This window comes from Homarus americanus, unplaced genomic scaffold (genome assembly GCF_018991925.1).
Source record: "Homarus americanus isolate GMGI-L3 unplaced genomic scaffold, GMGI_Hamer_2.0 scaffold40856, whole genome shotgun sequence".
Classification (NCBI taxonomy): Eukaryota; Metazoa; Arthropoda; class Malacostraca; order Decapoda; family Nephropidae; genus Homarus; species Homarus americanus.
In genome coordinates, this window is record NW_024734615.1 from 7,118,715 (window position 1) to 7,142,427 (window position 23,713).

Here is a 23,713-nt window from a genome sequence, read left to right on the forward strand (position 1 = left end):
ATTTTGAAATTTGAACACTTCTTTGGAGAATTTTGAAGCCATATGCAGTTATTTTGAGGAAATTAGAACATTGAGAAATTTTTAATTAATTTTATATTTATTGATAGTGTACAAATTCCCAACACACACACACACACACAAAAGTGAGACATGACTGGAGTCATTCATGTGGTTTCAAGTCGACCAGCCCTGATATAGCTACTACCGCACATGTCAAAAATTTTCAAGAGACTTCACAGAAAAGAATATATTATTAGTTATTACAGAGAGATGATTCTTTGCATTATTAATCAGATAAACCTCTACTCAAATAATAGTTCTGTCCAAGAATGCATGTATATATGTGGAGGCCCCCAGATTGTGGAGGCCCCTGGGCAGCTGCCCACTTTGCCCACTCCTGAATCCTGCCCTGGGCCAAGGTCATGGTCAACATTTTCTTTCTTACATGCCTCATTGGCCAGTCAATTATCACTGTCATGATACCTAATTCCAATATGGGACGGAATCCACACAAATTCGATACGAGAGTTGTTCTCATTGGCAGTTCTCACATTCCTTTTAATATCACATACAACTTTAGACATAGAACCTGATGGACCGTTCATTGATTTCAAAGCACTTTGAGAGTCACAGAATATCACCCCACCTCCATTTTCTTTAAGGTAGTATGTAGCCAAGTAGATTCCATTTACTTCAGTTTGTGTTATGCTGGCCCAGTTGTTCAGCCTTTGCTTATTTGACACTATCATCTCTTTTTCTTTATATATTACAATTGCACAGCCTGTTGTACCTGTGTTTGTCTGGATCTCAAGGGGCACTACTCAGTGGAGTGTCCTTACTAGGAGCTGGCGGACCCTCGCCCCACAAGGGGTCACAGCTCAAGATTGAAGAAGCCGCAAGTCCAGAAAACTGTGAGGGCAAACTTTTTCGGAGTGAGGGTTGTGAACTCTTGGAACAATCTGCCAGAAAGTGTTGTGACGGCACCGAGTGTGAGCTCTTTCAAGACAAGTACTTGAGTGCGTAACAGAGATTTGACCGATCGCCCAAGCGGCTAACGAGCCGATCAGTGGCGAAGAGGATAAAAGTATAACTTTCACTTTATTTAATACTCTCTATGTGTCTGTTAATAGTTTCTAGTGTGACACATCTCACCACATCGGTGTTTAACATTTGCTTACTACCAACAGGAGTGTAATTAATAAGAACTGATATATCCAGCCAAGGAGGAATGGCATTAATGGGTTCATCTGGGGTGATTGGGACATTCAGTTTCAAGAGATCTGCAACACTTTTATGAAGCCACGCCCCAAAGAGAGTCTTTTGTGGAAGATTAACGAGATGGTCTGGATTACTGAGATAGAACATCAACTCAGTTTGAGCTTTAGTTTGGGGACCATTGTTCTTCCAAAGTGAAGTGCACGGTTTTTCTTCTAAACTTTCCGTCTTTGCCACTGTATCAACCCAATAGTGTCCTTAGCTAAAGTTATAAGCAGTATTAGACATTCTACTAATATAATATGGGGGTGCTGGTGGTAGAGTGGTACGGCTCTTGCCTTCGCAAGCGAGATGTCACGGGTTCGATTCCCGGGCTGGTGGAAGTTGTTTGGACATACTTCCTAGCCCCCATTAATCCCTGTTCATCTAGCAGTAAAGTAGGTACCTGGTGTAAATCGAAAGTTGCGAATTCGTATTCAAGGACAAGTTGTTGAAGCTTCCACTAACTTGATGACATAAAACCATTGACTCTTCAGGCTTCTACGCCCTTAACTTAACTCATGAGACATACAGGCAAGCATGAACTTAGCATGCTTCCCTGTTGGGCACTGTAAACGCTTCTGCGCTTCACCTTACACAAGGATGTAGGGGAGTGCCCAATAAATAATAAAAAAAATTCTACTAATATTATTTTTTTTGTGAGATACTGAGATGAAGTCAAGTACAGAATGTGGAACCATAAAATTTTTCTGCTCATGAGGGGTGAGAGGTGGGTGAGGGAATCCACAATGCAACGTCAACAAAGCTCCACCCACTTACAGAACATATAACATCTACTTAACTTATTCTATAATTACCTTAGTCATATTCACGCTGCTATGTTACCCTATGATATGACTTGCAGTGTATCTACACCTATTTATCCTGATCAAATACACCAAGTTAACAATGATTTACAAACACCAAGAGATAAGTCTTTACTAGGAAGGCTAGGTATTGCTGACAGAAAACCAATACTCTCGTTTTCTGTGGGACTGATGTAGCCAGGGATACTATGGGCGACCAGATTCCCGCCTTCACACACACTCTCTCATACTGGTAGGTGTTGTTGGTGTTGGTGACGTTTGTGTGGGTGGCGTTGGGGGCACCAAATGTCATCAAAACACCAAGAGACTTCCCAGGACAAAGACGCCTTGGGAGGACGAATTACGGCACTCACAGCTTCGGCAGTACTGGCTACAGCAGATATCCTATCGCGAGTAAGTCCTCTCTTTTTATTACATCTAACTGTGTAGATAATATAAGAATTATAATTGTTAAATAATAAATATCCAACATATATCAGTCTACTAGTGAAATGATACATAATGAGAACATTCCATAAAACACTCACAGAAGACCATTTAGGATGGATTCATGACTCTTCCTTCCACAGGGAGCTCAAGAAGACGAAACTTCGGTTAGCCTGTGTGGGTGTCGCTCCTGAAGGTATAAGTCGTCCAGTCGAAGATTATTCTTCCTTCTATACTTGACCTTCCCAGCTACCAACCACCCTAAATACCAACCATCCCAGCTATCAACTAACCCAGCTACCATCTACCCCAGCTACCAACCATCCCAGCTACCAACCATCCCAGCTACCAACCATCCCAGCTACCAACTATCCCAGCTACCAACCACCCCAGTTACCAACCACCCCAGCTACCTACCATCCGAGCTACCTACCACCCCAGCTACCAACCAACCACCACAGCTACCAACCACCGCAGCTACCAACCACCGCAGCTAGCAGCCATCCCAGCTACCAACTATCCCAGCTACAACCACCCCAACTACCAACTATCCCAGCTATCAACTATCCCAGCTACCAACTATCCCAGCTACCTACCATCCCAGTTACCAACTATCCCTAACTACCTACCACCCCAGCTACCAACCTCCCAGCTACCTATCATCCACTCAACAACTGTCTAATATAGGCTATATCCGTCCGGCCAAATTTTCGATGGTTTTCAAATATGATGCCAATTCTATCCACCACACGTCTTTGCCGGTGCAAAGTAGGCAAGTATCTCAGCTATACAGAATTACATGTACTTGCTCTATCTTCACGTGATATTATAATATATATTATATATATATATGTGTGTGTATGTGTGTGTGTGTGTGTGTGTGTTATACAACTTTCACATTTTCTGTCATATGATCCTTCATTTCAGTTAAAGATATTTGAAAAGGTTTGGTGTAATACAGTAGATATTACCTTCATAGTTATGATTATTGTATATCAGTTATCTACTAGTTGCATGTTAAAAGAGAATGTTAAAACTTGGCAGTACTATTTTATAACCTTTAACAAGAGCCTTTTCACCAGAAAATCCCAATACTTTTTATTTTATGCAGTATTGTTTTCAGGCATTTTTGTATAGTTAAAAGTATTTACTATTGACATCAGAATATCTCTTAATATCAAGTGCGCTTGGCTTCAAAATGCCCATGATATTGGTCAAACTTCCTGACCTCTCGTACGTCTATGGGAAAGGGTCGCTGAAAGGGGACGTGATCGCTGCCCGTATCATCATTGGGTATGACTTTGCTTTGGAGATTGGTATCCCCGCATCCCCTGAGCAACGCTCTTGTGCATTATGCAGAAGACCCGACAGCAGCACCCTTATCCACTACCTCCTAAGATGTCCCCACACAAAAGGCTGCCGTGACGCCTGCTGGACCACCACTCCACGACCCCATGACGGAGACACGATGATCCTCCCCATACTGGCCAGATATTTTGTAAATAACATTGATTATGTGTTAAAGGAATATCCTTCCTTCCTTAGGCTTTAGTAAGCCCCTTTATAATATTTATACTGTATATACTTGTCACACTTGCCAGATGCTTCTGGTGTTATTGCACAGGGGTACCTAGTGACAGCACTAGGATCCCGCTTCCTCTATCAAGGGATAAACAATTGAAATTGAAAGTGAATTGATATTGGTCAGATTTAAACAAAAAATCTGGGGGAGGGGTTGCTTACAACGAACCCCCGCCTCTGAGTATACAAATGAAATGGACTCTGATCATTCTGGGCATTTTGTGATATTATTGTCCGTGTTTTGTTAAGATTTTTGTCCTTGAATTGTTTTTGAAATTATGTTTGCGTTTTTAGTTTGCATTATTGAGCAACGTTATCATGTATATTTCATGTCATGATTTTACTACATTGTTTTTATAAGTAGGTCTTCGTTGGCTGTGTTAATTACCAATTTTGGCGCCCATTTTCTGTTAATGCTTGGACCAGTTTATACCAAACTTATTTGTATCCTAAGATTGTGTAATCAAATGGCAAACGTTTAATATACCTGTAAGTATATACGAATATGCACACATATACAGAAAACATACAGTTCACATAGTGTAGTTAGGAAGACACTCAGAAATAAGCACACACACACATGGTTACAATTCTCATCGTTTGCTACGTGTGTAAGTTGAATTGAAGAACTGTTTTAGCTTGTTATTATTATATAATACTGTTATATATTATTGCTGTCAATAAATTGCTGATGCAAAACAATGTTTTATTTATAAAGAACGTTGGTTAAAGCGTCCTTAGGGGTGAACATGCACTTAGCTAGTCTTTATTCTCTGTGTCTCCCTTTCTCAGTATTTGCATTTTATTTTATTTTATGTTTCATTAACAGCGTCTATAGTGAGGGAAGTTACCGTAAGCATATGGTGAGTTTAGTACCTTTGAGTTGTTGTTGATAATAAGCTAAATTGGAGAAACCACATACTGTACAAGCCATTCACAGTAAAATTAATAAACAGTGCGGTAGCTTGTATCTTACTTGCAACAATGAAAGAAATCTATTTTGACCTTGTTTATCAACACTTGACTGCCATACACTATGGGGGCCTCTGACACAGTTGCTAAAATGTGTTCCTGCACTCCTTGTGGTAACCCGTGTCTCCAGACGACCAACCGACATGACCTTTAGCAAACCTATCCACCAGGAACGTAGGAACACATTTTAGCAACTTTACCACAGATGTTAGGTTAGGTAGGGTTGGATTAAGAAAACATTTGCACAAACTATGAGTGTCCTCTATAAAAAGGTTTTATGTTAAGGTTAGGTTAGGTTAAAGTTAAATTAGGTTGGGTTGGGTTATAAAAATAAAATGCAAACTACGACAGCGTCCTCTATAGAACACACTGAAATTGCGGTGTTTTTATAATCGTCCACTATGTTAAATCGCCGACGGGTCAGTCGTCAATAATTACGGATAACGAGCCGATCAGTGGTGAAGAGGATAAAAGTAAAATTAAGTAAAAGTGTAAGGCAAACAAGCGTACAGCAGAAACACCAAAATTTGATACTAGTCCGTACGGTGATGTGAGCCTCTCGTTGTCTTTAAAAACACGCGAGCTAAACTATTAACTTCAATGAAATATCGCTGCATTCCCGCCACATTAATAGGTTAAATTATTCTAAACAAGCTTCGGACTGTGCTTCCCCTTGCAGCAAAAGTAAGTCACATCGGTTTGGTCGGCAACATTCGGTGTCAAGTGTGAGGTTCAAGTGTGTTGGTCGGTGTGAGCGCTGGCCGGTGGGAGGCTCTGAGCGCCGGCCGGGGGGAGGCTCTGAGCGCCGGCCGGGGGGAGGCTCTGTCAGTGTCTGCAGTATAGACGACTTTCTTTAGGTTCCAATCGTCTCCAAGCTTCCTTCGGTGTACACTCAATAGGTTCTGCTCCCCTTATCCCCACCCATTACCTTACGTTTAGTTTCCAGCTGTTAATATATTATGTAAATAATTGAGATAATATTACGATATACTTTTTTAAGTAAATTTCTAGCAAATTTTAAGGAATATGTTTCTACTTACTTGTTATTATCGCGATGACATAGGTTTGGAATCTGTTTATTTCAATAGACGTTTAAAGTGTTTAGTTCACCTTACAAGAACCTCTCCGTGGGTGTACCGATTATCTGTGTCAATATATAATCCACTTAAAGTAAGTATAATACGGCTCCTAGCAGGATGTTATGCTTTAGTAAAGGTTGTCAAGGAGATATGACAGGTGAGTCGGGGTGGTTTGTGAGGTAATTATCAATGGGTTGAGAGAAAGGGAAAGGTTAAAGTTCGACCCTGGCCATATGAGTCAAGGCTGGGCAGGCTATGTAAGGTGTCAAGGTTGATACTGTGCCTTCTTGGCCTGTGGCTCGTCTTCAGCAGGTCAGTAGAAGTATACAGTTGGCTTAATTCAGGCTAACACAGGACACCCATCTGGAAATAACAACATGGCACATAATATAGATAAACTAAATTGGTGACGAGTGATTTTTGTTACTTGTGTGATTTTGTGTTCCGTGTAGTGCATTGATGACAGTTTATGATTCAAGTGCAAACTGTAACCTGAACTAAGAGTTAATTTCGTCGATTTGATGGTGCTCATGCCAATTTATCAACATAAGAACATAAGAATGGAGGAAAATGCAGCGGGCCTATTGGCCCATACTGGGCAGTCCCATTTACACCCAACCCCTATTGCTCATATATCCATCGAACCTATGTTTGAAGCTATCCAGCGTATTTGTGTTAATGATGATATTTGGTAACTTGTTCCACTCGTCCACTACTCTATTTCCAAACCAGTGTTTACTTATTTCGCACCTAAATCTAAATTTGTCTAATTTAAAACCATTGTTACGAGTTCGCTCCTGGTTGGATAGTTTAAGTACCTTGGAAATGTCCCCTTTGTTTAGCCCTGACTTCCACTTATACACCTCTATCAGGTCGCCCCTCGCTCTACGTCTCTCAAGGGAGTGCAAATTAAGATGCTTTAACCAGTGGCGTAGCTAGAGTGTGTGCCGCCTGGGGCGGCCCTTGAGCTTGCCCCCTGCCCCCACAAAAAATACATATTGCACAGTGACTCACTCGTCTTGTCACGATGGAGACTTGTGCAGAACTGAAGTGAATTGCTTGTAACTGGTGGATTGGTCGGCTGTACATGAACTGATATGACCCGAGACTGCGTGGTTTTGCAGCTACTGGAGACGTTAATCCTTCCGTTTGTATCGGCGGCAAGTTAATCCTCGTCGTGTCTGACCTAACACCTGACCCACACCACATGAGCTCACTGGCGTACTTGTTTGAAGTTGTTTCCTTAATCCTCAACAGGTTACAGGTTGTGTGTGTGGTGGGGGGGGGCATAGCAAAGGTGTAGCTCATGACGTGGCCGTGATGATGTGGGTCAGGTGTTAGGTCAGACACGACAAGAATTAACTTGCCGCCGATACAAAGGGAAGGATTAACGTCTCCAGTAGCTGCAGATATGGGTGATGAGCAGACCCAAAAGTGCCGCCCCCCCCAAAAGTGCCGCCCGGGGCCCCCCCGCCCCCCTCTAGCTACGCTAGTGGCTTTAACCTGTCTCTGTACTCAAGGCTCCTAATGCCCGGGATTAGTCTTGTCATTCTCCTCTGAATTCTTTCCAATGATTCTATATCCATTCTGTAATACGGTGACCAGAACTGAACTGTGTAATCCAGGTGTGGTCTCACAAGTGCAAGATATAGTTTTAAGATGACCTCGCTAGTCTTGTAACTAACACTCCTTTGTATGAACCCAAGTACTTTATTAGCCTTGTTACGAGCAAATACACATTATTTACTTGGCTTAAGATTCCTACTTATCATTACTCCTAAATCTTTCTTGCAGTCGGATTTCTCAATAACATTGTTGTTCATCTGGTATCTGGTTCCCTGTTTACATCTCCTATACTGAGTACTTTATATTTTTCCACATTGAATTTCATCTGCCATTTTTCAGACCATTCAAAATTTTTTTTTAGATCTTCCTGTAGTTTTGCGGAGTCCTTGTCAGATTTAATTACACGCCTTATTTTAGTGTCATCAGCAAATTTACTTATGTTGCTGTCTACACCGATATCTATGTCGTTTATGTATATAATAAATAATAATGGTCCAAGTACTGAGCCTTGGGGAACTCCACTAGTGATGTTGCTCCAATGGGATTTAGTGTCGTTAATGCTCACTCGCTGTTTCCTGTCCTGTAACCACGCCCTAATCCATTTTAGAATATCTCCTTTAATGGCATGAGCTTCCACTTTTCTTATTAGTCTTTCGTGGGGGACTCTGTCGAAGGCTTTGCTAAGGTCGAGATATACCACATCATAATTGTGCCCCTCGTCCACTGATTCGAAAACAGATGAAAAGAATGTTAATAGATTAGTTAGACATGAACGCCTGCTGGTGAAGCCATGTTGGGAATCATTGATCAACTTGTGCTTCTCCAGGTGATTTCAAATAGAGTTGAAATGATTGCTTCCAGTAATTTGCCTACAATTGATGTTAGACTGATTGGTCGGTAGTTAGAGGATAGTGATCTATCTCCCTTCTTGAAAATCGGTATTATATTCGCTATCCTCCAGGATTCTCGTACTACACCCGTTTTTAAGGACATGTTAAACAACTTTGCTAAGCTCTTCCTCACATTCCTTTAATACTCTGGCAAGTATCTCATCGGGACCTGGTGACTTATTAGGCTTTAGTTTGTCTATTTGCTTACTAACATCGTTACTAGTTACTACTATCTCGCTTAATTTATTTTCCTCACTATCTCTGTAGAGTCGGTGCTTTGGGTATCATGTTTAAATTTTCGGTGGTGAAAACTGTTGAAAAATATTTATTCAGATTATTGCTCATTTCTCCATCGTTATCAGTTAGCTTGCCGGTATCTGACTGTATTGGTCCAATCTTTTCTCGTGTTTTAGTTTGATACATTTGATAGAATCCCTTGTGGTTTGACTTCGCCTCCCTTGCTATCTTCAGTTCATTATTCCTCTTTGCTTTTCTTATCTCGATCTTAACCGTACCGGCCAATACCTTATAATAAGCTCGGAGGTAAACTTCACCACGATTTATTTTTCTACCTATAGCCTTCCTTTGTCCAATAATATTGTTTAAATAATTACTTATCCATTTAGGGTCATTGTTGTTTGATCTGAGTTTTCTGTATAGTATGTTCTGCCTTTGTGCATTAAGTAACTCATTATTTAAATTGTTGTGGAACTCAGAAACCTCAGATCTCGTTATCAGGTCATCCTCAGCCATCAGGTCTCCAGGGAAGGTGAAGTCGCCCTCTCTGGGTACATTGTGTGAGGTCACCTTATGTGAGGTCATGTAATTCACCCCCAAGTGTGATACCCCTTCTCTCAGCTGCCTCTTCAAACTATCAAAGTTTGCTCTTCTGAAATCTGGGAATTAAGTGGAATTTCCTTGCGGCTGCTCTGAAATTCTAATTGGAATCTAATTTCTTGGTGATCGCTGTTAGCAAGTTCGTTCCCTACCTCGACATTATTAATGAGGTTTTCTCTGTTTTACAGAACTAAATCGAGTATATTATTACCCCGGGTGGGTTCGGTTATATGTTGGCTTAGGAAACAGTCCTGGATTGTTTCAAGAAAATCCTCTGATTCTGAGTTACCCGTAAGGTCAATCCATTCTATTTAGCTAAAGTTGAAGTCGCCTACTATACAGACATTGCTATGTATGGAAGCCCTGTGCATTTCATCCCAAATAAGTCGCTCATTAACTCTATCAAGATTATGAGGTCTATATATTACACCTGTGATTATTTTTCCCTACCAACGATTAATTCTATCCAAATTGTTTCTGTATTCTGCTGTTTTTATTTCCTTATTTATTTCACACTTCAGATTGTCCCTGACATAGATTGCTACTCCGCCTCCTTTCCTAACCTGCTATCAGTATGGAATAATTTGTAACCTGCAATTTGGTATTCGACAGGTAACTCACGTGAGTCTAGGTTTATCCATGTTTCGGTGAATGCTATTACAGTACAGTACAGTATATCGATTTTTTCGGTACATACCAGCGCCCTGATTTCATCCATTTTTTTTCTCATACTTCTACAGTTTGTATAGTAGACATTTAAGTTAGTCATGTTCTGAGTCCTCTCTTTGTCGCATTTAGGTTTTAACTCTCTGCCTAATTTAGTTTTGTCATAATTCCTAGCACTATTTCCCTGTAACCTTTCAATTTGTTTACCCGCTCCCAATGCAGTCAACCCAACCCCCGTGCTCATATGTTCTCCTAGAAGTTTAAAGACTTCGACACCTTTTGAACTGCCCTCTCGAGAGAGCCAGCCCATCCCTAGACAGGTGCACCCCATCCCTAACATAAAGGTCCCTTCTGCTGTAGAAGTTGTCCCAGTTGTCAATGAATGGGACTGATATTGACTTGCAATATCCGTCAAGACGGCCGTTGACACCAACTGCCCTTGACAACCATTCATTGCTAGCTCTCCTTCTAGGCAGGACACCACATATGATAGGGATCCCTCCCTTTGACCTAATACGTTCTATGGCTGCCTTGAACTTATCAAGAAGCTCTTCACTCCTACACCGGCCAATATCATTGCCTCCTGCACTGAGGCAGATAATGGGTTTATTCCCATTACCAGACAAGATATTGTCCATCCTGTCAACTATATCCCCCACCCCAACTCCTGGCAAGCACACCCTCATCCTATTTTTATTTTTACCACAAAAAGCTCTGTCCAGGTACCTTACCTGGGAGTCACCAACAATTAAGGTTTTCGTACCTTCCTTGTCAGCCTTGTCCCTGACTATGCTAACGTCCAATTCGTCTATCAAAGGACTGAAAGAGTTGGTACACTTAGCTGCTGTTGTCGTATCCTTAGTGAGTTTTTTCACCACCTTGGTGTGTTTTTTCATCCTGTGTACCGCCAGCAAGGCTGTGGGCTTGTAACACAAGTCTTGCCCGCGGTGCCCACCGTTTCTCTGTGGATGTCGGTCACACGAGAATAACCCGTTATAGTACCTCCTTCTTTCCTCACACAGCCAAACTGTGGAATGCTCTGCCTTTTTCTGTGTTTCCATACTTAGACAATCTGTCTCACTTTAAAAGGCTGGTTTTCCGGCATCTTCTTGGTGTAGATTAACACAGTATAACCTTTTTCTTCTTCAATTTCTTTCTGTTCTTTTTTTTTTTGCCCCCCAGGCCCCGTTGTGGGTCATTTGACCTGTACCCGGGTGGGCTAATTCCCTTAAAAAAAAAAAAAAACTAGTTTGGTCGTCCCTCTCCTCACAACCTTCCATTCACCTGAGTTTTCATCAGACACAGGCTTTCCTTGTCTAGTTTCTTCCTCCATCCTTGCAATCACTTCCTCTAATTTCAAGATTTCTTCCTTGGCCCTCTCTAACTCGGCCCACAGAAGGGCACAGCCCTGTTCACCCGTAGCACTAGCCATTACTGACATTTAATCCCCGGGAGCTAAGCCTGCCGTGACCTTTCCTCTAGTGAGGTCAGTACACAACTTGAAAATTACTGACCAAAGGAACAGTCTTGAAAACCGTGTGCATGTTATAATTTAAGTTAAGAGAGTTACCTGGTACTTTCAGAAATCTGGCAAAGTAGAAGTAGATTGTGGAAAAGATTCTGGAAAAAGAGTACAGTCCTGGCAACTGACAAATAAGCAGTACCATTACAGTATGTTATTCTCTTTAACAAAATTATTTTTAATTCTACTGAAGTAGTTTGAATGCTAGGTACTATTAGTTTTATCTTATCAGAGAAAATGTACAGTATAGTCTTGTTTTACGCGGTCAATTAAACCCATGGAGGTCCGCGTAAACGAAATAACAACATACCTATGTGATAAATTGAAAAAGAGACTGGGCCGACCCCTAGACTACCCTTTTTCTGACACTATACGTACGTTGTAGTAAAAATAACATCTTAATTTTATGATGGTATGCACACACAATTAATATTTAAGAGAAATATCAATAATATTAGGTTTTTTAACACTTACGTTAGTAGAAGAGATGGAAGGGCACAGGGGATGGGGGGTTGGTTCCGAGGCAGAGAGCAGATTATTGGCCCTCACCTGTATCACTTGTATCACCTGTATCACTATCCACCACAGAGGCTAGCAGGGCCTCCTTGTCAAACCCCTCAAAGTCCATATCCTCACTATCACTGACTTGGGCTGGCTGTGGTGGGTGGCGGGTGAAGAACTCGGTAATGTTTTGTTGACTGAGCGACCTAGCGCGCACCCTGCCTGCACCACTTCCCGCGTAAATGATGGAATGTACCGCGTAACTAATAATTGCCGCATCTGGCCAGGTGCCGCGTAAAGGAAATCCGCGTAAATCGAGACTATGCTGTATAATATTTTTAATACAATACTTTTTTTTTCCAATTGTAACAACTCTTGTTACAGGGTCTGTCAAGTTTATGAAACATGGTAATACTTTAGACGTCAGACTCGTGGAAACAAGCCACTTTAGGTAAAGTTTCTGGTTAAGATTCATTTTAGGTCAAACATGGAACTTCATTCAGGTATTTCCATTTATATAGAGGTAAAGAGCCCCCAAAACTTTATTTTGTTGTATTTCCATCGCAAATTTAAATTTTTTTAGTATTTTGGAGTTTTCGATAACTCCCGGGTTAATATTTGTCTTTCACCCATTTACTATCTTCTTGTGTTTTTAACAACCCTAATTTTTTAATTATGAATCAATATTTAAGAGTACTGTTATGTTCCTCATGCAAATGCTTAGTTTTTAATATATTTACCCTCAAACATTAGGTATCTGCCGTTGTCGGCGTGCGTTGTCATATGCACTGTGTTTACAACCGACCCACTCGGTCCGAGCGTACTCTGATGTCCACAAAAATTTAAAATTACTCCATGACACTTGAAAAATGTTGCTTTCATTGGTAGCTGCCAGATATCAAAATACTGTAAGTATTTTTTGTTTAATATGACAGGATGTTAGGTAAGGTTAGGTCGCTTTTCTAGAAAAATTTGATCATTTACACGAAAATAAAGGTCAGATTTGTTTGAAACAACATAAATGCACAAGGAAAACCTATAGTTTTAGTAATTTCCATGTTCAACCTAAAACAAATCTTTTCCAATTTTCCTCTGCAGAAAATTTTTTTTTTTACTTCTTGACTAGAATGAAATTGGTGGAGGAATTGCAACTTTCATACTTTTTTTTTTATCCCTAATGTTCTTCTGCACAATGCAGGGCGGTAGCTATCAGGGAAGCCGCCATTGCTTGTTTATTATACCCATGCTGAGAGACAAATGACGTTTCATGGACATTAACGCTTCAATTAAATAAACAATTCCAAGAACAGCAGCAACAGTGACCAATCATTTGGTGCCAGTGTTTGCAAGGCAAATATATTTATTGTTCATAGGATAAACCAACGAAACCTACCTAACATAAGATGGAAGTGCATTATTTTAGTTATTGTAGGTTGGTTGCCGAGGAACTTTTTTTCTTACACAGTCATGCGCCGGTTAACGTCCAACCGATCAACGTCCGATCGCATATACAGTACGTCCGTACCCCCCCCCAAAAGTGACACCTGTTGGACCACCACTCCATGACCCCCTGACGGAGACATGATGATCCTCCCCATACTGGTCAGATATTATGTGTTAAAGAAATATGCTTCCTTCCTTAGGCTTTTTTTTAAGCATTTGCCTACAGGTGAAATGTTAACCTACATCTATTGAGGATAAAATCTTTCACCTACAAATTGACAATAACACATTTGCTGTAATCAGACATATCTAGTTGCCTCAACAATTGCAACCCCAGTTGCAAGTTGCAATTTCAAATTCTGTGGCATTACTAAAAATAGTAAAGTTTCTGGTGCACTCTAAGATTAAGAGAGAAAACGGAGGACTCAGGCTTCCTGATGTGAGAGAAAACGGACTCGTATGACGGGGGACCAAATAAAAAAAGCATAGCTACATGTTTTGTGGACTACAGTATTAAGCGTACCCTTTTCATCACTTTGTAATAAACCTAGCCATGCCTATGTGTGTTTATGATATTTACCATAACATTATATATATATTTAGTGGGTCTAAATGGTCGCAAAATGGGAAACTTGGGGTTGGGTCTTTGGTGCCTGGAACCAATTAGAATAAATCCCATAGGTTCTGTACTTTCGTTATCAGCGGGGTCCCAATTAGGCGCGATAACCAAGGGATGACTGTATATACTTGTGACACTGGCCAGTTGCTTCTGGTGTTATGGTACAGGGGTACCAAGTGACAGCACTTGGATCCCGCTTCCTCTATCAAGGAATAAACAATTAAAATTTAAATTGAAAAAAAAAAAAAAACATTCAAATAAATTACTATCTTACAAGAATCCCTCCACTGTAAGTTTTATTAACCCAGGTCGTTTGGGTGGAAAATTATGAGAAGAGCTTAGTCACTCTTAAGTAATGATAAATAAACACGCAGGCAGGCCTTCAGCACCAACTGTCAAATCTTATCTCAAATAAATAAACAAACAAACCCCAGACATTCTGTCACCTCCCCCCCCCCCGTCTTCCCACCACCCTCATGTTCAAGATAAAAGATTGGTGATTTCTTTATGTTTATTTTATATAATATCTCAGACTAAAGTTAGGATAATATAATTTGCATTGCTGAAATCCTTGCAAGACAGAGATTAATTTAAATATAAACATAATATATTTTGCTCAAGAGATAAAAATTGTAGTACATTAGTGTACAATACTGTAGTACATTTTATAATATAAAGTTTTTCAACTGTATTTTTGGGTAGATTTACATAAATTTCTTCATTTATTTTCATCCATTTACATACACACACCATACTAAAAGAAACGTAAAATAAATAAATGACTTCAGTGCAAAGCTGGAGTGCACATGTACTAATTTGATTACGGTACTGAAATTGTTATGTCTAGTGTGAATTATAGGTTGTTTATATTTAAATTAATCAACATCTTACAAGAATCCCAGCAATGTTAATTATATTCACCCAGGTCATTTCACCGGCTTTTTATAAGAGATAAGCTTAGTCACTGAAGAATTGATAAATAAACACTCGTTAGACCTTGGGCCGGTGCCAAGTCAAACATACCACCTCACCTCCCCCCCATGCGAGCGAGCATGGGGGGTTTTAGGCCTTAAGTATATATGTGTGTGTGTGTGTGTGTGTATATATATATATATATATATATATATATATATATATATATATATATATATATATATATATATATATATATATATATATATATATATATATATATATATACACATACATATATATATATATATATATATATACATATATATATATACACATATATATATACATATATATATACATACATACATACATACATACAGTATTACCCCGCTTTACACGGTTTCACTTTCCGCGATTTCTCAATTACTCAGTACCTTGCCAGAACCGGACTTTCACTTTCCGCGGTGCATCTACTCATATACGCGGTGAAGTATAATTTTTCTTTTTTATTTTTTTATTTAGCTCATAAAATTCATACAAATTACCCTGCCAGAATATAATTTACATTGCTGGAATTCTTACAATATGATGATCATTTTGAATATAAACATCATGGATTTTGCATTAGACATACAAATTTTAGATCTAATGTAATAATTTGGTTTACACAAAGCAAATATTTTATCGTTTGTGCAAAATGTATGACGTTTACATTCAAAATATTCCTTGACCTGCAAGGAATCTAGAAATGTCAATTATATTATCCTAACTTTAGTCTGAGTTATTATTTATTACTAAAAATGTAAATATACTATTTTCTCCCAATCGCTTCTCTGGTAGGGAGGGAAGGTGGGGGGTGGGGGGGTAGGAAGGGAGGGAGGGCGGAGTTGGGGTATTTTGATTGACAGATAGTGTTCTTGAAGAATATTTCTTTGTTTATTTACTGAAGATATTTGTTTTAGCTCATAAAATTCATACAAATTACCCGGCCAGAATATAATTTACATTGCTGGAATTCTTACAATATGATGATCATTTTGAATACAGTAGAAGTCCAAAAATCCGGACTGCTTGGGGATTGGGTTGGTCCGGATTTTCAGATTTTCCGGATTCTCGGGCAGTACTTTTAAAATTCAAATTTAAGGAGGAATAAAGAAGAGATGAACAGGTACATTTTGATAGTTTATTCATTAGCAAATATAGCATGCTTCATTTATCAAAACGAGCAGTTATAATGAAAAAGCTGTGAATTCTAGAATTTTATTCTTTGCCATTTTTATATCATAAATTGTATACTTTCCAATGTCGTATGTTTCCATTAGAACAGTATTGCTCACACCACGTTCTAGTTTCTTAATTATTTCAAGTTTGTCACTCAATTTCAACGTGTTCTTCTTTCTCTTAACACAACGAAGTTTATCTACTTTAGGAGCCATTATTATGGGCTTGTACAGTACTCTGTGAATGGAAAGAGTAGGACTCAAAATATTGTTATATTACAATGGTATTTTATTCATACTGTGGTTGATATAATGCATTCACGGAAATGTAATATTTTTGCTGAAATGACGTACGCATTATAGTGGAAAGTGGGATAAAATCGTGACGAAAACAATGACTTTCGCTTTCTTTCGTTCAAAAGATGTTACCGTAATCGCTTTTCGTATGGTTTTCAGTTAAAAAACTGTTGTATTACAATAATATTCTATCCTAATTGACTTGAATAAATACTACGATACCATATTTCTGAATATTTTCATTAAAATCCATCAAAATCATTTTCCTTTTCATCGTCTGCAGCACCAAACAGCTTCTCCCAGTCCTCTCCTTGAACAGGGCTAGAGGGTACGTGTTTTTCGAATCGTTTTCAGTTAAAAAATTATTACATCACACGTATGTTTTACCTAAACTGCGCCTGAATGAATATATTCTCGGAAATAAATAGTAGTTTTGCTGAAACGTGATGTATTTCAATGTAAAATAGGATAAAATACATGACGAAAACAAAAGACTTTACCTAAGCTTCCGATGTTCTTGAGATGTTACTCGTTTTTTTAATAGTTTTCGGTTAAAATTCTGTTATATTACATTGATATTCTATTCATACTGTGCTTGATATAATACATTCACGGAAAAGTAATATTTTTGCTGAAATTACGTACATATTACAGTGGAAAGTGGGATCAAATCGTGACGAAAACAATGACTTTCGCTTTCTTTCGTTCAAAAGATGTTACCGTAATCGGTTTTCGAATGGTTTAGTTAAAAAACTGTATTACAATAATATTCCCTCCTAATTGACTTGAATAAATATTTGAATGGAAATATACAATATTTTTGTTGAAACTACCCGCGTTTCAGTGTAAAGTATCGTAATAATAAATGGTAAACAATTTGCCTTCGGCACTTGTGTTTCAGGCACGGCGAGCCTCGGTTTATAGGACGTAGTGTTTTTAGTGAAGGTTTTGTTGTTCCATTACCCTCAAAAACGTGGGTCGAACTATAAACGAGGAATATCATGAATTAACGATTTCTTGGTCAAAAAATCAGGGTCGACCTATAAACGAGGGGGGGTTATAGACGAGTATATACGGTATGTTGTCACAGTTTGATTGCTCGTTTTAAAGTGGCGACCACGAGGTCGCTTGTTGTCGCTGTGCAGCTGTGGTGCTCACGCATGAGCACATACAAAAAAAAAAAATTTTTTTTTCGAAAAGTCCGGATTCTCGGGTGGTCCGGATTTCTGGCATCCGGATTTTTGGACTTTTACTGTATAAACATCATGGATTTTGCATTAGACATACAAATTTTAGATCTAATGTAATAATTTGGTTTACACAAACCAAATATTTTATCTTTTGTGCAAAATATATGAAGTTTACATTCAAAATATTCCCTGACCTACAAGGAATCCAGAAATGTCAATTATATTATCCTAACTTTAGTCTGAGGTATTATTTATTACTAAACGTTAAAATCTAGTGGTTTCACCCAAACATTTCTCAGAGAGGTAGGAGCTAGTGAGCTGGGAAGGGGGGGGGGGGATTTGAGTCCATTATTTGAATGGACATTAACCTGGCGACTGTATTTCTCTTAAATATTAATTGTGTGAGCATACCATCATAAAATTTAGATGTTATTTTTACTACGACATAGGTATTGTGTCGGAAAAAGTTGAGTTTGGGGGTCGGGCCAGTCTCTATTGGAATTAATCCCATATGTTCTGTTGTTCACTTAACGCGGTTTTCACTTTCCGCGGTACCCTGTGGGTTCAATTGACAGCGTAAATCGGGGTACTACTGTACAGTACTGTAGTACATTTTATAAAAAAGTTTTTCAACTGTATTTTTGGGAAGATTTACATAGATTTCTTCATTTATTTTCATCCATTTACATGCACACACCATACTAAAAGAAACGTAATAGAAATAAATGACCTTAGTGCAAAGCTGGAGTGCACATGTACTAATTTGATTACGGTACTAAAATTGTTTTGTCTAGTGTAAATTATAGCATGTTTATATTCAAATTAATCAGTATGTTACAAGAATCCCAGCTCTGTTAATTATATTCACCCAGGTCATTTCACTGGCTTTTTATAAGAGAGAAGCTTAGTCACCTAAGAACTGATAAATATACACGCGTTAGACCTGGACCTGTGCCAACTGTCAAACGTACTACCTTCCCTCCCCCCACGCCCCCTCGCTCGCTCCCACCCTCTCTCTCCCCATCTGCCCGGCGTTGCTGGAATCCTTGTAAAACAGTGAATAATTTTAATATAAACGTCATGTATTTTGCACAAGATATAAATATTAATCACCTGTATCACATTACAGTAGTGATTTAAGAGTAAAAGTGTATATGTACGTATATAGTATTCCACATACACACAAGTATAAATAAAACGTTTATGTGATGATGGGACAACATCCATTTCGGTTAACGTCACGTTTCCAAGAACGTATCTAGGACATTAACCGGCGCTTGACTGTATACAGTACAGGTACATATACCCCGATAACCGATGCATAAAGGAACCGTGAAAAGTCATTGGTTAGTGAATCAATGGTTATCGAAGCAATTCATCCCATAAGAAAATATCAAATTTGGGATGTTAGGGACTGGCCACCCTCATAAACTCCCATCTACCCTTGACATATCTCTGTTGTGCACACTGGCAAGCAAGAAAATATGCCAGACATATGAATCAATCATAATAATCATTAAATAAAGAATGTAAACATAAATTGAGACCGTTATCATTGAACCGTTGAGTCTTCATTCCTCAAACCCAGTGAATGCAGGTTAGGGTGGTCCAAATTATAGGGTGAAAATTTGAAAGTTGTCTGAACCAAGCGAGCACATGGTGCCCTCATTGCACTTCATGTACACTAGCTGTGTATAAAATTTGAAGAAAATTGGATGATGTTTAGGGGTCCCGCAAAACATTTATTTATTTTAGTCATCAAAATTCAGGGACGATTACAAGGAGCTCATTGTCCTGTCATACAGCATCTTGGGGGAAATTCCAGAGGCAGCTGTGAAGACCAGGGCACCTGGGGCCTTCCACCATGCCAGATGGATGGCAAAGGCCATTTATGCTCGTTAAGATCTTCCTCTTCAGAGAGCAGTTCACCCTCACTGCTCACAAAATGTGGGACCCCTGAATATTGAGATAAGGAACTGAAATTTTGCTTGTAGACATGTTTTGGGTAAAAGTATTAGGGCGACATGTGACTAAATTAAAATTCCAACTTTTAATTTTTGGACCACCCTAATGCAGGTGGAGACTGGCTGAGGAGCTGGATGATGCTTTTTCTTGTGGAAAAGGGCACAGACGACTGATGAAGTTGATGGCTGAGGCTCATTTGGCTGAGACTTATTAACAGGCTTGAAGAAATTGGTGACTTTGGCCTGCTTTACTTACTCCTCCTTCTGCTGGCGAAACTCAGTGTAGCAGCTGAATAATTCCTGCAAGCCATTCCTCACCGTGAAGCTGCATTCACCATCAGGGTCCAGGTCGAAAATACTCTGGCTGGTGGTCCGCATGTTACCCCGAATTGTTTCAAGGTTGGCCTAAGTTAAAGTAGGGAAGGTGCGTGTGACTCCTCTGCTTCCTGCTCCTCCAGCAGGTCCTCATTGCTGAGGTTCTCCTCATAAGACGAGGAGCTCAGGCAGTGACTTCTTCTTCTGTGACTTCATGGAAGCAGCTATGGACAGCCTCAGGCCAAAGCTGTCGCCACACTCAGTCCATTGCAACAGGTGACATTTCTTCCCAGGCCTGTGTAATGTTCTTAAGGCCTTTCTTGATGTATACCTTCCAGAAATTTCATACAGACAATTCACCACTGTCTGTTTCTGCCACCAGTAGTGCCTTTGTATGGCTTGTGTAGTAAGCCTTAAATGTGGCTAGGACACCTTGAATAAGGAACTGGAGCAGTGTGGTGGTATTCAGAGGCAGAAACATTACCTTGATGTTGTCACACCAGTCAACCATAGTGTGTGGGTGGCGAGGGGCATTGTCTAACAACAGGAGGCACTTGTTTGACTGGTTGTTAGCTACTGTGTACCATGCAATGAATGGTGACAGATAATTGTAAATATAATCATAAAAGATTGTGGTAGTCACCCAGGCCTTTGGTGTGCACTTCCAGTAGACTGGAAGGCTGGATGGATGTTCTTCAAAGCCCTGGGATTCTTTGAATGATACACAAGGAGCAGCTTCAGCTTAGCATCCCCCTCAGCATTACCCCTCCAGAGCAAGCCTGTCCTTAGCTGCTTTAAAGCCCGGCACTGTTTTCTCCTCTTGGGACAAATAAGTTCTGGAGCAACAACAATAAAAAAAGTAAATACTCTGTATGTGTAGCCACACAGACACAAAACACACACATGCCCAACACACACAGATAAATAATACTGGAAAAATCCTTTCACAAATAATCTGAATAAAAAAAAAAAAAATGAAATGCAGAAAAAATACGAGCCTAGCCTCAAGTCATCTTCGTGCTTTTTGAAAATTTGGTTGCCATGCGGCAATTTTTTCCTCGTAAAAATGATTACATCTAGACCGAATAGCATCTGATCTCCAGCTGGACTGATGGATCAAACTTACAGAATTTCTCAGGTAGCTTACCCAACATAACACAAATGTTCTTATCGTTATAGTAAGTACAGTATTTTAAAAAAAGGCGAGAACGTGAAGAAATGAATTTTTTACCCTAAATAATATTCAGAAAATCTACCGCACCGCCGAATGTTCTCATCTCTTTAGTTTGTATAAACCAACGTAGTGGGCAGGGCATGAAGGCTGTGGGAAATTGCGTTGTAAATCACGATGAAAACTGATATGACAAAAATTATGTCTACATGCTTTGCACGTTAAGAAATTAAATATTTACTGTAAATACTGTACTCCTGTGAAGAATCTGCCGCGTTGGCAGATATTCTCATCTGCTCAGTTTGTTTAAAACCAACACGCATAAGCTCATGTCCACAAAAAACTTAAAGTGCCACCATAACACTTTAACAAAGTTGCTTTCATTGGTACAGTTGTGGAGATGTGTTTCTATGCCCCCTGTGGTAACCCAAATGACCTAAAGCAAACCTATCCACTAATCGTGTCCATCGTTACACGACCAATACCCATTAATTCATAAATAATGATACAGGGGGTCCCCGACTTACGAACTCCCGCCGATACGAACAAGGTTAAACTTGAAATTTACAGTATTTCAAGTATTTACCTGATGATCTTTTTTATTTTTTTAATTTACTGTATTTTGTCATTCTATTTTTTCTGTCTTAAATCATGTGATTTTAAATGTACACTATATAAGGACTTGGGCTATGATATAGTGGGATTTTAAAAAATTTTCTGTAAGTACGGTCTGCACATAGCGTGTGTTCTGACTTAAGAATGTCCTCAGGAACGGAACCCGTTCGTAACCCAGAAACCTCCTGGATATTGTGTTTTGAATTATTTCATACAGCTACGGTACCATAATTTTTTTTTTTTTTTTAGAATTTCAACTTTAGAAACTCAAGATAAAAATAATTCTTGCAATTTCTTTTTTTTTTTAGCTAATCCACACCAGGGAATGCAGTACTGTATATCGTCATCTCTGTCTACTGTCACATCAGTTGATTTACTGTACATTATACAATAGTTACCTTCTACAATCCTAACATCAATGCTGTGACAGAAATATGCTTAATATACATTACTGTATAGTGTCAGTGCTAGTTTTAAACTCTTTAACTTGTAGTACCTCTCTGCTCATCTTTGGTAGGTAAGGCATAAATGAACCACATTAAACTAGGAACACAAATTTTATTTAAAGTCAGATGCCATGTCTATGATATGTTGTTTCATTTCAGTACTTTGTATTTCAGATGTTTTATTGGTAGCAAAAACAAATGTCTAGCAACCGGCTTGTAAGGATGGACTCCATTAGTTATAACAACAAATCATCCAAACAGAAAAAGAAAGGCAAGCCCCCACCACCCCCTGGCTCAGAGTCGGTAAGACACTGTATACATAGTTGACCATGATATGGTAGTTGTATAAGGTAGTAAAGTAGATGGTCTTTGGGTCCATATGTCTGTGTTTTTGTATATATTTGTGTTTGTATTCACCCAAAATATGTGAGTGCAGCTAATCTTCTACAGTAGTTTTAGATAGATTGATTCAAAACCATCATTACAACTTAAACAATTTTCTTTTAGAACTGTGGGATCAGTGGGCATGGTCATTTTTTACTGAAAGCTGGCACTTAAATTAACTATGATTACACCAATAATGTCTTACTGTAGTAATGCTGTAATATTTCTGTGTGGGCTCATGATTTAGAAAAGTAAACCTTAATAAAAAAAATTATTGGTAGGTTATGAACTTGAAAGCCAACACTGAGTCATGAATATTCACAATAGCCAATTAACTCCCATAGGACCAGAGTATTGACACCAACAGCTTATCAGCGGAGTCACAAGATGCAGGTCGATCACCAAATAGCTCCCATAAAACCAGTAAGTGTTTTAAAATACAGTATTTGTAAGAAATACAGTACTGTATACTTATATAGAGATCTTGCATGATACTTGTAGTTACGTAGAGGATTTATGGTTTGATCCTCTTCATTGGCTCACACATCTCAGAATAATATAAGAAAATCCACCCTTCTGCTCAAATAACTACTGGCAGCTATAGTATTTGTATATTAATTTCATTCTTTTTTACAGGAAGCAAGAAAGGTGAATGGGAAATTCTTGAAGGTCTCAAAGAAGGTCAGAGATTTGATTTGGTCCCTCGTAAATTTGAAGGTTTCCTACTTAAACGTCGCAAATGGCCACTTAAGGGATGGCATAAGGTAGGAATACTGTATACCTGTATAACTGAAGAAAATTTTACACTAAACACTACAGTGCATATTACAGTACAGTATATATGATACAGATAATAATGTACTGTACTGTACCTGTACTGTGTAGAATATAACAATGAATACTTCCTCATTTGATACAGCAGTATTCAGTTACAACTGTATTGAACAAGGATGTACTGTACAGTAGTGTTCATTGTTCATAGTTTACGCAGTCATATCCTATGTGTTAATAAA

At 38.9% G+C, this 23,713-nt stretch overlaps 1 protein-coding gene and 1 long non-coding RNA gene across 6 annotated transcripts in view; both read left to right on the top strand.

Annotated features, from left to right (window-relative positions):
- The window catches only part of LOC121870409, a 34,107-nt gene extending 30,399 nt beyond the window's left edge, over window positions 1–3,708 (top strand). For all 4 annotated transcript variants that reach the window (XR_006089704.1, XR_006089705.1, XR_006089706.1 and 1 more), the window contains 2 exons: window positions 2,318–2,474; window positions 2,651–3,708. This is a non-coding gene — a long non-coding RNA (uncharacterized LOC121870409). The remainder of the gene's footprint in view (window positions 1–2,317; window positions 2,475–2,650) is intronic.
- A 2,451-nt stretch (window positions 3,709–6,159) lies between these two features.
- The window catches only part of LOC121870410 (oxysterol-binding protein-related protein 6-like), a 65,023-nt gene continuing 47,469 nt past the window's right edge, over window positions 6,160–23,713 (top strand). For both annotated transcript variants that reach the window (XM_042372247.1, XM_042372248.1), the window contains exons 1-4: window positions 6,160–6,230; window positions 22,491–22,619; window positions 23,045–23,123; window positions 23,337–23,464. In XM_042372247.1, coding sequence (XP_042228181.1) covers window positions 22,515–22,619; window positions 23,045–23,123; window positions 23,337–23,464 — 312 coding nt within the window. In that variant the 5' untranslated portion in view covers window positions 6,160–6,230; window positions 22,491–22,514. The remainder of the gene's footprint in view (window positions 6,231–22,490; window positions 22,620–23,044; window positions 23,124–23,336; window positions 23,465–23,713) is intronic.